The 12,514-nt window shown below is 48.3% G+C and overlaps 1 protein-coding gene across 1 annotated transcript in view; it reads right to left on the bottom strand.

Annotated features, from left to right (window-relative positions):
* Positions 1-12,233, bottom strand: part of POU2F3 (POU class 2 homeobox 3) — an 84,442-nt gene extending 72,209 nt beyond the window's left edge. Inside the window, exon 1 of the mRNA XM_019975884.2 lies at positions 11,422-12,233. Within this exon, the coding sequence (XP_019831443.2) occupies positions 11,422-11,482 (61 nt within the window). The 5' untranslated portion in view covers positions 11,483-12,233. The remainder of the gene's footprint in view (positions 1-11,421) is intronic.
* Between the last annotated feature and the right edge of the window lie 281 nt (positions 12,234-12,514).

Below are 12,514 nucleotides of genomic sequence, written 5' to 3'. Positions count from 1 at the left end.
AGACTCAGGGCCTGAAGACAGAGGTGATTTTTTGGCACAGGTTCATGGCAGAGATGACTCCAGAATGCCTGTCTCCTCACATCTCCTCAGTCGGACAAGGAGGTGCAGACTGCTTCTCCAGTTTCACTGATACAAAAACTGAGATGACCAATCTGTTGTCAGCAGAGGGTGGCAGGCCTAAGCCCAGAACTAGAACTCATTAACTCACTCAATGGTTTTTAAGAATCCAAGCATCTTTTAGGACCCTGGGAGGTAAACTGAGTCTGGGACAGGAGGGGAATAAAGACCTAGCTGTTTCTCCTGGGAGGCCGAGGCCACAAATACCCGGCCCAGACAACCACCCTCAGCCTCCAGGGGCCTGTGGTGAGGGGGTGAGGGGACAGAGACAGGGGTGGGAGAGGCCAGCCCAGAGCAGCCACCTCCCTTTGATATCTTGGAGCCCTGAGCAGACGTTTCCCAGCTGGCTTAACCCCTTTTGTCCACGCTTCCCTCCTCAAGAAAACCTTAATCACCCTCATTTGAATTTCAAATAACCTCTCCCCTCTCCCGCTTCTGGCCCCAACAGGCTTTGAGGCAGGGATATGGAAATCCACCCTGCAGTATGGAAATCATTGCCCTATGCAAATCAGGCACCAGTCCCCATCGTCATGGCAACCATTGGGTTTCCTCTCCTTTGGGTGACACCTCTCTGGGCTCCCCGGCTTAGATTTTTTTGTTCCTCTCCCCAGTCCAAGTAGGTGGGGTGGGCAAGCCCCGTGCCTACCAAGTAGGCCTCACTGTAGCCACCGCAGGCAAGTGGGGCGCCCCTCACCGAGGTGCCCAAAGGGTCCCAGACCTACCAGGCCACCTGCTTGCTTCTCTAGTGCAAATCTGGACCCTGCACACCCAAGCGAGGCCCACTGCTGTTTTTTTCCCCAGGTTGGCCTAATTTAAGGATGGGCTGGGTGGTGAAAGTTCTGGAGCCTGGAGGACACAGCGATGCTCCTAGAGGGGGTGACAGGAGAGGACAGACCTGGGGGGTTTCGGCCACGCCTCTCCAGCGGTAGGAATGGAAAGCAGGGCGTATGTAAAATGCCATGCAAATTAACACCTATTATTTTTTGAGTCAGCTGCACTACTGCTCTTTTGGGAGATGCCCGCCGCTCTGTTTCTCACGTTCCTGGCTTGGCACAAAGGCCTGCCCTCCCTGAGACTCCCAGGGCCCTGCTGTTACCCCAGTCGTGCATGCTAAGTCGCTTCAGTTGTGTCCGACTCTGTGTGACCCCAGGGACTGTAGCCCGCCAGGCTCCTCTGCCCATGGGATTCTCCAGGCAAGAATACTGGAGCGGGTTGCCATGCCCTCCTCCAGGGGATCTTCCCGAAGCAGGGCTGGAACCTGGGTCTCCTGCATTGGCAGGCAGATTCCTTACTATCTGAGCCACTAGGGAAGGCCTCAAGCCCTCAGACTTTACTCTAATTTGGCTGCTCATTTCTCTGCAAATTCCTTTTCCACTTGCTGAGCACTTTTGCACACCAGGTGTTCACTGCCCTAATTGTTTCTTGAGGAGCAAAGTAGCACCAAGAGACCAAAAGAATCTACTCACAGCTTGAGAAGTGAGGCTGCAGTTTAGGTGCCTTAATGCAGGGATCCAACCCAGAAGCTACAGTGCTGAGTTGAGCCTCTGGACACTGCTCAGGAGTGTGTGTGTGTCTGTGGTGTCATTCCACCCCTGACAGCACAGGACTGCCTGGGCCTACCTCCCCTGCTGGATCTCCCTATCACTGCCCCCACAATAGCCACAGTGGAAGCAGGAGGGATGCTCAGAAGCCCATAAGACATATCCATTGCCCATGGGAGGCCAAAGGAAACGGGCATTCTTGGACACATCCTTATCCTCTAAGGCACCTCCAAATGTGGTCCCACAACCAGGCTGGTCTGACTTGTTCACTGAAGTCTGAGACCAGATGCATCCAAACACAGAGAGTCAGAATTTAGAAATGCTCGCAGCACCCGGAGCACATGATTAGTGAGCACTCTCTGTGGATGTGGTGTAGACCAGCTTGGGTCCTATTGAATGTGTACGGTGGGTATAAGCTGCATTACCAGTCATGGATGGTGGGACTGCAGACTGGTCTGTGACTGACCAGAAATAAAATGACTGGTCCTGCAACCCACATTATTTAAGAAACGGTGCCCTAAGGAATGACCACTGATGAAACCAGGATAACAAAAGACTACATACTGACGGCCCCCAACGTGGCCACCTCACTTTACTCCCTCTTAGATCAAAGAGAAAAGGAGGTCCAAGCGCTTCAGGGTTGCTTGGGCAGGGAGAGGGGTACATCCTTCAAGGGACCCCAGAAAGGAAGAGGGACAGGTCCTCGGCAGAACTGGCCCAGCCACCTATCATCTGAGCAGCATGGTTCTGCCCTGTAGGGTTGGATTTGGGACTAGACGGTGAGAAAGTGTCTGTGAGCTGCGCAGCACAGGTGTGAGCTGCTGGAGTAGCTGTTTTATTTGCTGAGGTTCTCGTGTGCTGGAGGCAGATACCTCCCGACACCACAGGCTGCTCTCCTGAGGTCTCCAGCACACATGGCCACAGTAGGAAGCCTGGATGGTGACCGAGTACCTCCTAATCTCCCGGCCACAGAAACTGGCAACACGGTGAGACGGAAGCCACTTGTGGAAGGCCAGAACAAGAGGCATGGGGCTTTTACTGCAGCAAGAGGGTCGTAGGCAAGAGATAAGGACTTTCAGACCCTGAGAATTGCATCCAGTAAGGATAGGTGGCCAAGAGAAATGGTGGGGTTAGCTTTTCTTAAGGATGGATGATAAATGGGAAAATAGCTCTAAGAACAACAGATTCTTTCATTTTCCAGGGACAGATTTGAAACATCTGCAAAGGAAGAGTGAGGCATGAATGCGATTCCCTCTCAGAATCCTGGCCTCCCCAGGAATTTGTCAGTTCCCCCTGGACATCTGCAGGGGCCATGACTTCCTTTTTCTCCTCCAGAGAGGTAAGGGACAGAGTAGGTTCAGACTAAGGCACAGGACCAGAGTCCCTGGGCTTGAGTCGTAGAGCCTACCTGGCCCATTCCCTTCACTTTCCTGCAGCCAGCCCTCTCCTCCCCATATTGTGACAAGGAAACTCAGGCCTAGGGCACCAGCAGACTGGTCCCACACTGCTAAGTGACAGAGCTTTCTTTATCTTGTCTCCTGAATGTTTCCAATAATTATCAACCTAATGATGGATTATATTTGTATGGTGACAGACACTTTGCAAAGTGCTTTCACACCTACTCTGTCATTTAATCATAAAAGGTGTGCATGTGAGTGTGTATTTACCCCCATGCCTCATTAGGAAGAGCTATCAAGAGGAGACTCTTGCGCACCTTTCCCCAAGTCTCACCTCACCCCAGGTACTTCCTAGACCCCGGCTGTCCTCTGTGTCATTGAAAGAACAGTTTTATTGCATAAACATTTGGGTTAAAAACCATACACATCTCCAGAGTCTTCTGTCTGGAAGTGCATCTCTTGGTTGCAATAAGCTGTAGTTTCTTTATCCTCAGACTTTTTCTTGGGGACGCAGTAGGGTGGAGACAGTGAGATCCCAGGAATAAACAAATTGAGATGGGATTTCTCGTCCTGAATCAGTTCCTCATTCTTTCTTTGGGCTTTTATGAGAATCACTAACCTCTCCAGGCTCTCCTATATAATTGTGTCCATTGCTTCTTAAAACCATGCAGAAAGCTGTCAGATTTAACATAACTCATGAGAACCAGCAGTGGCCACAGGACTAGAAAAGTTCCGTTTTCATTCCAATCCCAAAGAATGTTCAAACTATCGCACAATTGCACTCATCTCACACGCTAGCAAAGTAATGCTCAAAATTCTCCAAGCCAGGCTTCAACAGTACGTGAACCAGGAAATTCCAGATGTTCAAGCTGGATTTAGAAAAGGCAGAGGAACCAGAGATCAAATTGCCAACATCTCTTGGATCATCGAAAAAGTAAGAGAATTCCAGAAAAATATCTGCTTCTTCTTTATTGACTATGTCAAAGCCTTTTACTGTGTGGATCACAACAAACTGTGGAAAATTCTTCAAGCGATGGGAATACCAGACCACCTGACCTGCCTCCTGAGAAATCTGTATGCAGGTCAGGAAGCAACAGTTAGAACAGGACATGGAACAACAGACTGGTTCAAAATTGGGAAAGGAGTATGTTAGGGCTGTGTATTGTCACCCTGCTTATTTAAATAATATGCAGAGTACATCATGTGAAATGCCGGGCTGGATGAAGCACAAGCTGGAATCAAGATTGCCAGGAGACATATCAATAACCTCAGATATGCAGATGACACCACCCTTATGGCAGAAAGCTAAGAAGAACTAAAGAGCCTCTTGATGAAAGTGAAAGAGGAGAGTGAAAAAGTTGGCTTAAAACTCAACATTCAGAAAACTAAGATCATGGCATCTGGTCCCATCACTTCATGGCAAATAGATGGGGAAACAGTGGAAACAGTGAAAGACTTTATTTTGGGGGGCTCCAAAATCACTGCAGATGGTGACTGCAGCCATGAAATTAAAAGACGCTTGCTCCTTCGAAGGAAAGCTATGATCAATCTAGACAGCATATTAAAAAGCAGAGACATTACTTTGCCAACAAATGTCCATCTAGTCAAAGCTATGGTTTTTCGAGTAGTTACATATGGATGTGAGAGCTGGACTATAAAGAGAGCTCAGCGCAAAAGAATTGATGCTTTTGAACTGTGGTGTTTGAGAAGACTCTTGAGAGTCTCTTAGACAGCAAGGACATCCAGCCAGTCTATCCTAAAGGAAATCAATCCTGAATATTCATTGGAAGGACTGATGCTGAAGCTGAAACGCCAATAATTTGGCTACCTGATGTGAAGAACTGACTCACTATAAAGACCCTGATGTTGGGAAAGATTGAAGGCGGGAGGAGAAGGGGTCGACAGAGGATGAGCTGGTTGGATGGCATCACTGACTCGATAGACATGAGTTTGAGTAAGCTCCGGGAGTTGGTGCTGGACAGGGAAGCCTGGCCTGCTGCAGTCCATGGGGTCTCAAAGAGTTGGACATGACCAAGCGACTGAACTGAACTGAATGCGAACCTACTGTACAGCACAGGGAACTTTACTCAGTGCTCTGTGGTGACCTGAATGGGAGAGAAATCCAAAAAAGAGGGGATATATGTATGTGTATAGCTGACTCACTTTGCTGAACAGCAGAAACGAACACAACATTGTAAAGCAATGATACTCTGATACAAATTAATTATTAAAAAAAAAAAAGTTCCCAGATTTAAGTGAGGAGAGATTTTCTGCAAAGGGACCCCACACAGCTAACTTGCCTGGCTGGTCCTTCTGGAGAATGCGACACAGTGAGCAGTTTCATCTCACAGATAAGTGACTGAAGCGGAGAAGGGCGAAAGGAAGGCATGACTGATGAAGTCCAGTCCCTGCCCTCTTTTCTTCCTGTCCCCCTTCTCCTCCCCATGGGCTGCCCTCACGGAGTCCTTCCTTTCCAGATCTCTGAGCAGGACAGAGTGCCAAGGCATCTGCTCCAGTGACATCTGGGTCTGCAATCTCCTCACCCCACTGATGACAGCTGAGCCTGCAGACTGTGAGGAGCTGGGGCCAGTACGTTGGTAAGGCTGGATGAGAGAAGAGAGGAGACACTTCTCTCTGAGGCCAGATCCTCACCCTCCACACTTCACCAAAGGGAGTGAGTGGACCCCAGCTCTTTCTCTCTCTTTCCCAGCAAGCACCTTTTGGCAGCAGACAAGGCTTCCACCTCTTGGAAGAGACTGCCCCCCCCAGCCCCCGGCAGGGGCTTGGCTCCCCTCTGGCCCCTTTGGCTGGAGCCACCCGCCATCGTTTTAGCATCTCTCTGATGCCGTCACTCTCTTGCGTCATCTGTCCCTTGTTCCCCGTGAAGGTCTCCAGTCTTCCCACCACCTTCTTTAGGTGAAAAGTCAGTAGAAAGAGAGCCGCAACTACTGAGCCCACGAGCCGCTGCTACTGAAGTCCGCACGCCCTAGAGCCTGTGCTCTGCAGCAAGAGAAGCCACCACGCTGAGAAGCCCACACATCACAACTAGAGAGTGGCCCTCACTCTCCACAACCAGGGAAAAGCCTGTGCAGCAACGAAGACCCAGCACAGCCAAAAATAAGTAAGTAAATAAAATTATTTTTTTTTAAAAAGTCACTAGAAAGACCCAGGTTTAATTATGTCAATTGCTAGATTCAGAATCTTGGGGAAATTTGCTAACCAGCCTCAATTTCCCCATCGGCAAAGTGGGATGGTGCCATCTAGCTGCACAGAACTGTTGTAAAGGCCAAATGTTTTGTTCAAAAGCGCTCCTGGCAGACACAAGTTGGCCCTGTTACCCACTCCACCTTGAAGTCCCGGAGAAAAGCTCCTTGAAGACAGGGACTGTTTCTTCATCTTTCTGAACCCAGGTTCTGACACAAGGGGACCTGCCAGCGAGGTCAGAGGAGAGATCGGAGCCTGAACTCAGCAAGGCAGCTGGAGGAGTCAGAGGAGAGTGGGCCGAGAGGGGATGTAGGGGCTGAGGCAGGTGATGGGGTGCACAGGCAGCTCGGGCCTGAGGAGGCCCACACACAAACGCAGCACGTGGGTGTGCAAACCGATGAATGAGATTTTTGAAAAGCAGAGCTGAGTACTCATCTTTAAAAATCCAGCCCTTAAAGATTATCCAGCCCCGAACCCTCCTTTGTTGCTGTTATTTAGTCGCTCAGTCATGTCCGACTCTTTGCAACCCTGTGGACTGTGCCCTGCTAGGCTCCGCTGTCCATGGGATTTTTCCCAGGCAAGAATACTGCAGTGGGGTGTCTTTTCCTACTCCAGGGGGTCTTCCCATCCCAGGGATCCACAACCCTCCTCACCTGTCTGATTCTTTACACTGAGAAGCCCCCAAATCCTCCTTAATGGGGAGGAAAATCAACATCCAGGTAGGGAACACTTGCCCAGTAATCTGCAGGGAGTTAATAGCCTGAGTCAGGCAGGCCCGATTTGATTCCTGGTTAGAAACTGTGCGATCCTGGGCTAGTTAGTTTCTCATTCTGAGTCACGATTTCCTCACTGATAAAAACGTGGATTGTAAGAATGAAATGAGGTGATGTAGTTACAGCTGGCTCCATGGGCCTGGGCACGGGAAGGAAGCTCCGTGGATGTGACTGGCCTTTATCTTCCTCTTCCCAAGACCACCCCATCTGTCCTCTCCTGTGTTGGAAGCTACATCATGATCGGTGTGGTCAAAAGTCATAGGGTCAGCTGCGTGGGTGCTTGGGGTTGGTCAGTACAGAGCCAGGGGCTTTTGAAGTGTGGGTAATCTTATTTTCTTATCAACCACTCAAGTGAGAACAGAAAAAAAAAAATGTATATGATGTCAGCTTAAGAACGAAGGAAAAGTAAAAACAGGGATTCAAAGGAGGGATTCAGAAAAGTTTAGAAGTCTAGAACCAGCTTTGGAGAAGGCAACAGCAGCCCACTCCAGTATTTCTTGCCTGGGAAGATCCCATGAACAGAAGGAGACTAGTGGGCTATAGTCCACAGGGTCACAAAGAGTCAAGACACGACTGAGGGACAAAACAGCTACAATAGAAACAGCTCGGTTCCGGTCTTCTGGGCGGTGTGGAAACAGCACTGGACAGGGATCGGGAGCTTTCTCTGGTCCTTCATGCTGTCACAAAGACACTCTGAATTTACCTGTCTGCCCAGACGGCAGGGAAGAGAAGGATGAGCAGCCTTGCCAGGTCTCTACCAGTCGGGGAGGTCTGTGTCTGGACCCGAGAACGCTCTCCTATGTCGGTCTGGCCAGGGTGAAAGGGAAATTCACTTCCCTTTCTCAGCTCCCACCATGTGCCCCTTGGGGATTTCACACAACACCAAGGGTGTTCTCTGGGAGCTGGGGCTTTCTAGGTCACCCTTGTTTATAGTTCCTTTAAAACCCAGAGACAAACTACCCCTTAATTCATGCACTGCCTGGAAGGGTAATCCGCCTTTCAAAAATCCAAAGGAAGCCATTAAACCAGGTTGGTAACCACTGTGACTCACCATGAGCTTTCCTTCATAAAAAATGAGTCAGAACGACTTTCCAGGAAGTTTGGTTACTTTAATTAGCTACCTCTTTTTTTCTTGCCCTTAAAAACATGCAGTAATTTGACAATCACTCAAGTATGGATGCTACCAGCTACCAAGCTGAGCCCCTAAAAGTGAAGGGTCTGGGGTTAGAGGTGTTCCAGACAACATGGACTAACGGGTCTCCTTGGAGTGTAGGACCCATACAGAATTCTTCCCTGAGTGGTGGAAGAAAGGAGCAAAATCAATATCTAGGGTTGACCCTCGAGGCCTGAGTGAAGGGGTGAGGGCACTTGGGCTACCTGCAGCCCCAAAACACTTAGCAGAAAGGTTCGTTATGTACATTGCATCTTTTTTTTTTTTTTTTGGTCAGGCTCATGGCATGTGGGATCTTAGTTCCCCCACCAAAGATTGAACCCATGCCTCTTACAGTGAAAACTCAGAGCCCCAACTGCTAACTACCAGGGAAGACCCCAGAATCACAAGACCTTGATGATGCCATTTGAGGAAATGATGGCCACAGCTGTCATAACTGTGCTAATGGCTTTAAACATCCCAGCTCTCAACCTACTCTCTAAGGATGGACATTAATTGTCCCCTTTAAAAGAGATGAACTGGGACTTCCCTGGTGGTCCAGTGGTTATAACTCCATGTTCCCAACCCAGGGGGCCTGAGTTCAGTCCCTGGGAACTAGATCCCACATGCTACAACTAATCAATAATCAACTAATCAACTAAGTGCAGCCAAATCAATGGACAAAAATAAATTTAATAAAAAAGAGAAAAAGATGAAATTAAACTAACTTATCAGATCACACAACCAGTAAGCAGGAAAGCTATTTTCTTTACCCTACATCTGTTTGATTCTAAATCCATACTTGTCGAAGGTCATCTGTTCCTGCCTCTTGGGGAAGCAAAGTGGTCTAAGGTCACATTTTGAACTGACAGTCACTGGGATGACAGTTGTATTTGAAAGATCCAGTTTATGTTCAGATTCTTGGACCTACAACCTAGTCTGTGCGAGCTCCTACACTCCCAGACAGGAGGCCAGAACCATGGAGATGGCCTATAGAAAATAAACCTTCCTAACCCCACTCAGTCATGTCTGACTCTTTGGGACACTATGGGCTGTAGCCTGCCAGGCTCTTCTGTCCATGGAATTATCCTGGCAAGAATACCGGAGTGGGTTGCCATTCCCTTCTCCAGGGGATCTTCCTGACCAGGAATCGAACCTGCGTCTCCTGTAGCTCCTGCATTGGCAGGCGGATTCTTTACTTCCCTGGTAGCTCAGCAGTAAAGAATTTGCCTTGGGTTCGATCTCTGGGTTGGGAAGATCCCCTGGAAAAGGAAATGGCAACCCACTCCAGTATTCTTGCCTGGGAAATCACGTGGACAGAGAAGCCTGGAGGGCTACAGTCCACTGGGTTGCGAAGAGTCAGACACAACTGAACAACTAAACAACCAATCCCTACTCAGGATCTGAACTCCCTCCACCTCCTGGCTCACTTTTCAGGGTTTTGTTATAGGTCCTTCTTACTCCTGACACAGGCACCTTGACTTGGTCCCATAACTAATAACAGGGCCCCAGAGCTAGCCTGCTAAGTGCACTCTTCCATCCATATGGACATTCTCTTAACTGTGTCCTCACATACCTGGGACAATATACTCGGCCCAGATGAGCAGAGTTGGCTCCAGCCAGCCTGCTACAGGGGGAGGGTGGCCCAGCTTCCCTGAAACAAGGCTTCTGGACTCTCCTTTTTCTAGGGAAGTGTTCAGAACAGAGACAGGCCTGATACTCTTCAGGAGAACTGATTTGAAAGCCTTGCTTGAGTTCTGGAGATAAAAGGCAATTTTCTTCACAACTGGGAAGAAAAGATGCCCCATTCCATAGACCCTATAGTAACACATTCTCAGCTAATAAATCAATTGGCAAATGGTTGCAACTGGCCCACCCTCTCCTAACTTAACTGTCCCCAGACACAAAGCAAAACATAAAACCTGTGCCACCACCTGTGCAGACAGACAGTATCAATACTAAACTGGGGAGCAGGGTGGGCAGGAAAGTTTATGGGAAATATATCCTACAGATGCCTCCACAAGACTCTCAGTTTTCTTGTCCCTGATCCGGAGCCTTTTAGCTTTAAGAATGGAACTAGACTGGGACTTCCCTGGTGGTCCAGTAGTTAGGAATCTGCCTTCTAATGCAGGGGACATGGGTTCCATCTCTGGTCTGGGAGCTAAGATCTCATACGCCACAAGGCCACTAAGCCAGCCCGCCTAGCCTACAGAACCCGTGGGATCCATGTACCACAACTAAGATCCAGTGCAGCCAAATAAATAAATACTAAAAAAAAAAAAAGAATGGAATGAGACTGCACCTGAAGACTTGGGAAAAGATTTTAGCTCTGGGGGACATCGATTCTCTTCCACTTCTAATTTTTACGCCTCTAATGATCTAGATGAAAGACTAATTGAGGTCTTGTTGGGATGCTATTAAAGTTATTTGGTGGTGTTACAATTTATACTCATCTTTCTTTAAGTTCTTTTTAATTATATGGAGCTTTCAAAGTAAGGATGACAGAGTTAAAAGCAGGGAGCTATGAAACTTTCTTCTCAATTCTTTTCTGTTCTCTTTCTCTTATTCACAAAGCAAAATCATCTCCAGGCACTAAGCCTTCCTTTCTGGGTCTATTTACCACCCACATGCATGTAATTTGGAAGACGAACACTTGTACATGGGCCTCTTTGGTTAGATCCTTGAGTAGGATTATTGAGAAATCTGGGGTTAAAAGGCCTTAGTTCCCATTTACCAAAGACAGGTTCTGCCTTCCGTCAGCCAGTAGCAGCTGGGAACACAGCCTGCTGTTTCTAGGGGTCTTGGAATGGCAAATGAAGAAGTGAATCTCGGAACTTTCCTGGGGGTCCAGTGGTTTGATGCCAAGCTTCCACAGCAGAGAGTGGGTTTGATCCCTGGTACGGGGACTAATGATCCCATATGCTGCACGGTGCAGGCACAAAAAAAAGGCGGGGGGAGAAGAAGTGAATCTCCTCCCTAACTTGTTTGTTTCTAAGGATCTAAGGCCTCGTTCCAGAGACTTTGTTCTACTGTAGACCAATGTCTACTGTTCAAAGGGTCATACCCACATCTCTAGGGAACCTCTTCGCTTCCTGACTCAGCCTTTGGGTCTGATTGGCTGAAAGACCAAGCCAGAAAGGATACAAGAAATGAATAAGAGATTCATTATTCGATGAATTCCAATAACCCTCTCCCACCCTTGCTTTTCTGTCTCTGTCCCCAGAAGAGAAGACCCTTACCTGTCTCCACCTGGCTGAGAGCACTTCGAGCATCTGTAGAATCTGCTACGTCCCCACTCATCTTTATATCTGCAGGGAAAACACAACCGATTTTAATAACAGGTCACAATTTTTCTCGCTCTGACATATGTGGCTGTAACTAAACAGTGAAGATGAATGTGTAATTACAACAACCATCAGACTTTCAAATTCCTGATTCCTGAACGTACAACTATTAGAATATTCATAAGCTTGGGGACACATATACTCTTCTCTCAGGCTAGCCTCCTTTCCCCCCTCTTCCGGCTACTGTAGGGTCTCTCCCACTTTGTATCATTCGTTGCCACTACTTTCCATCGCCTGGCTCAGCTGGTAAAAATTTAAACAAGGGGAAGGGTACAACAGAGGGTGGGTGGAGCATGGGGGAGAATGTCTCCCATTCTTCATCCTCACTTCATTTGGCATCTGGAGAATGTAAGTAATTTTTAAAGCAGCATAAGAAATCCATCTCGCATCCTGCCCCCAACCCCCACTATAATAAATCTAACCTGGGAGGTAAGAGTACGCTTGAACCAAGGCCTGCCCTTCTGCCTCTGTTCTCTGTTTGATTCTCAGAGGCCAGCCCACTGTCTAGGGATCAAACCCTAGTATCTGTGTGGCCCTCTCTGGGAATCCTTACCTTCTCTCCTACTCATTCAGCATTTTCAGTTCTTAGTAAGAGAGGGGTGGTGACTGGGTCAGTGCCCCACAGCGAGAGAAGACCTACACAAGCGCCTGTCTCAGTCCCCAAGTGCTTCTGGTCTGGCCTGTCTGCCCTGCTTCATTTCAATAAATTAAACATTTACCCACAACAGACAGCTGCCACTACCTAAGAGGCCCCTAAGTCCCCTCCAGGGTGCACAGAGAGAAGGAAAGATGTAACTTTGAACTAACTCTCGTTCTCTAGACTCCTCTCCTTATTAAACCACTCAAATACTGAAGCCCTTAAAGACAGAAGAATATTTTATTCAAATTGGGTTGACTCCCCACCCACCCACCCACCTTACCCCCACCCTCTTCTCTGGGGCAGCATTTTAACTCTTTCAAATCTGATAAAGTCTGGGTGAGCCAATTT

Source organism: Bos indicus, chromosome 15, assembly GCF_029378745.1.
Source record: "Bos indicus isolate NIAB-ARS_2022 breed Sahiwal x Tharparkar chromosome 15, NIAB-ARS_B.indTharparkar_mat_pri_1.0, whole genome shotgun sequence".
Lineage (NCBI taxonomy): Eukaryota > Metazoa > Chordata > Mammalia > Artiodactyla > Bovidae > Bos > Bos indicus.
This window is presented reverse-complemented; position numbering and strand designations above follow the sequence as displayed.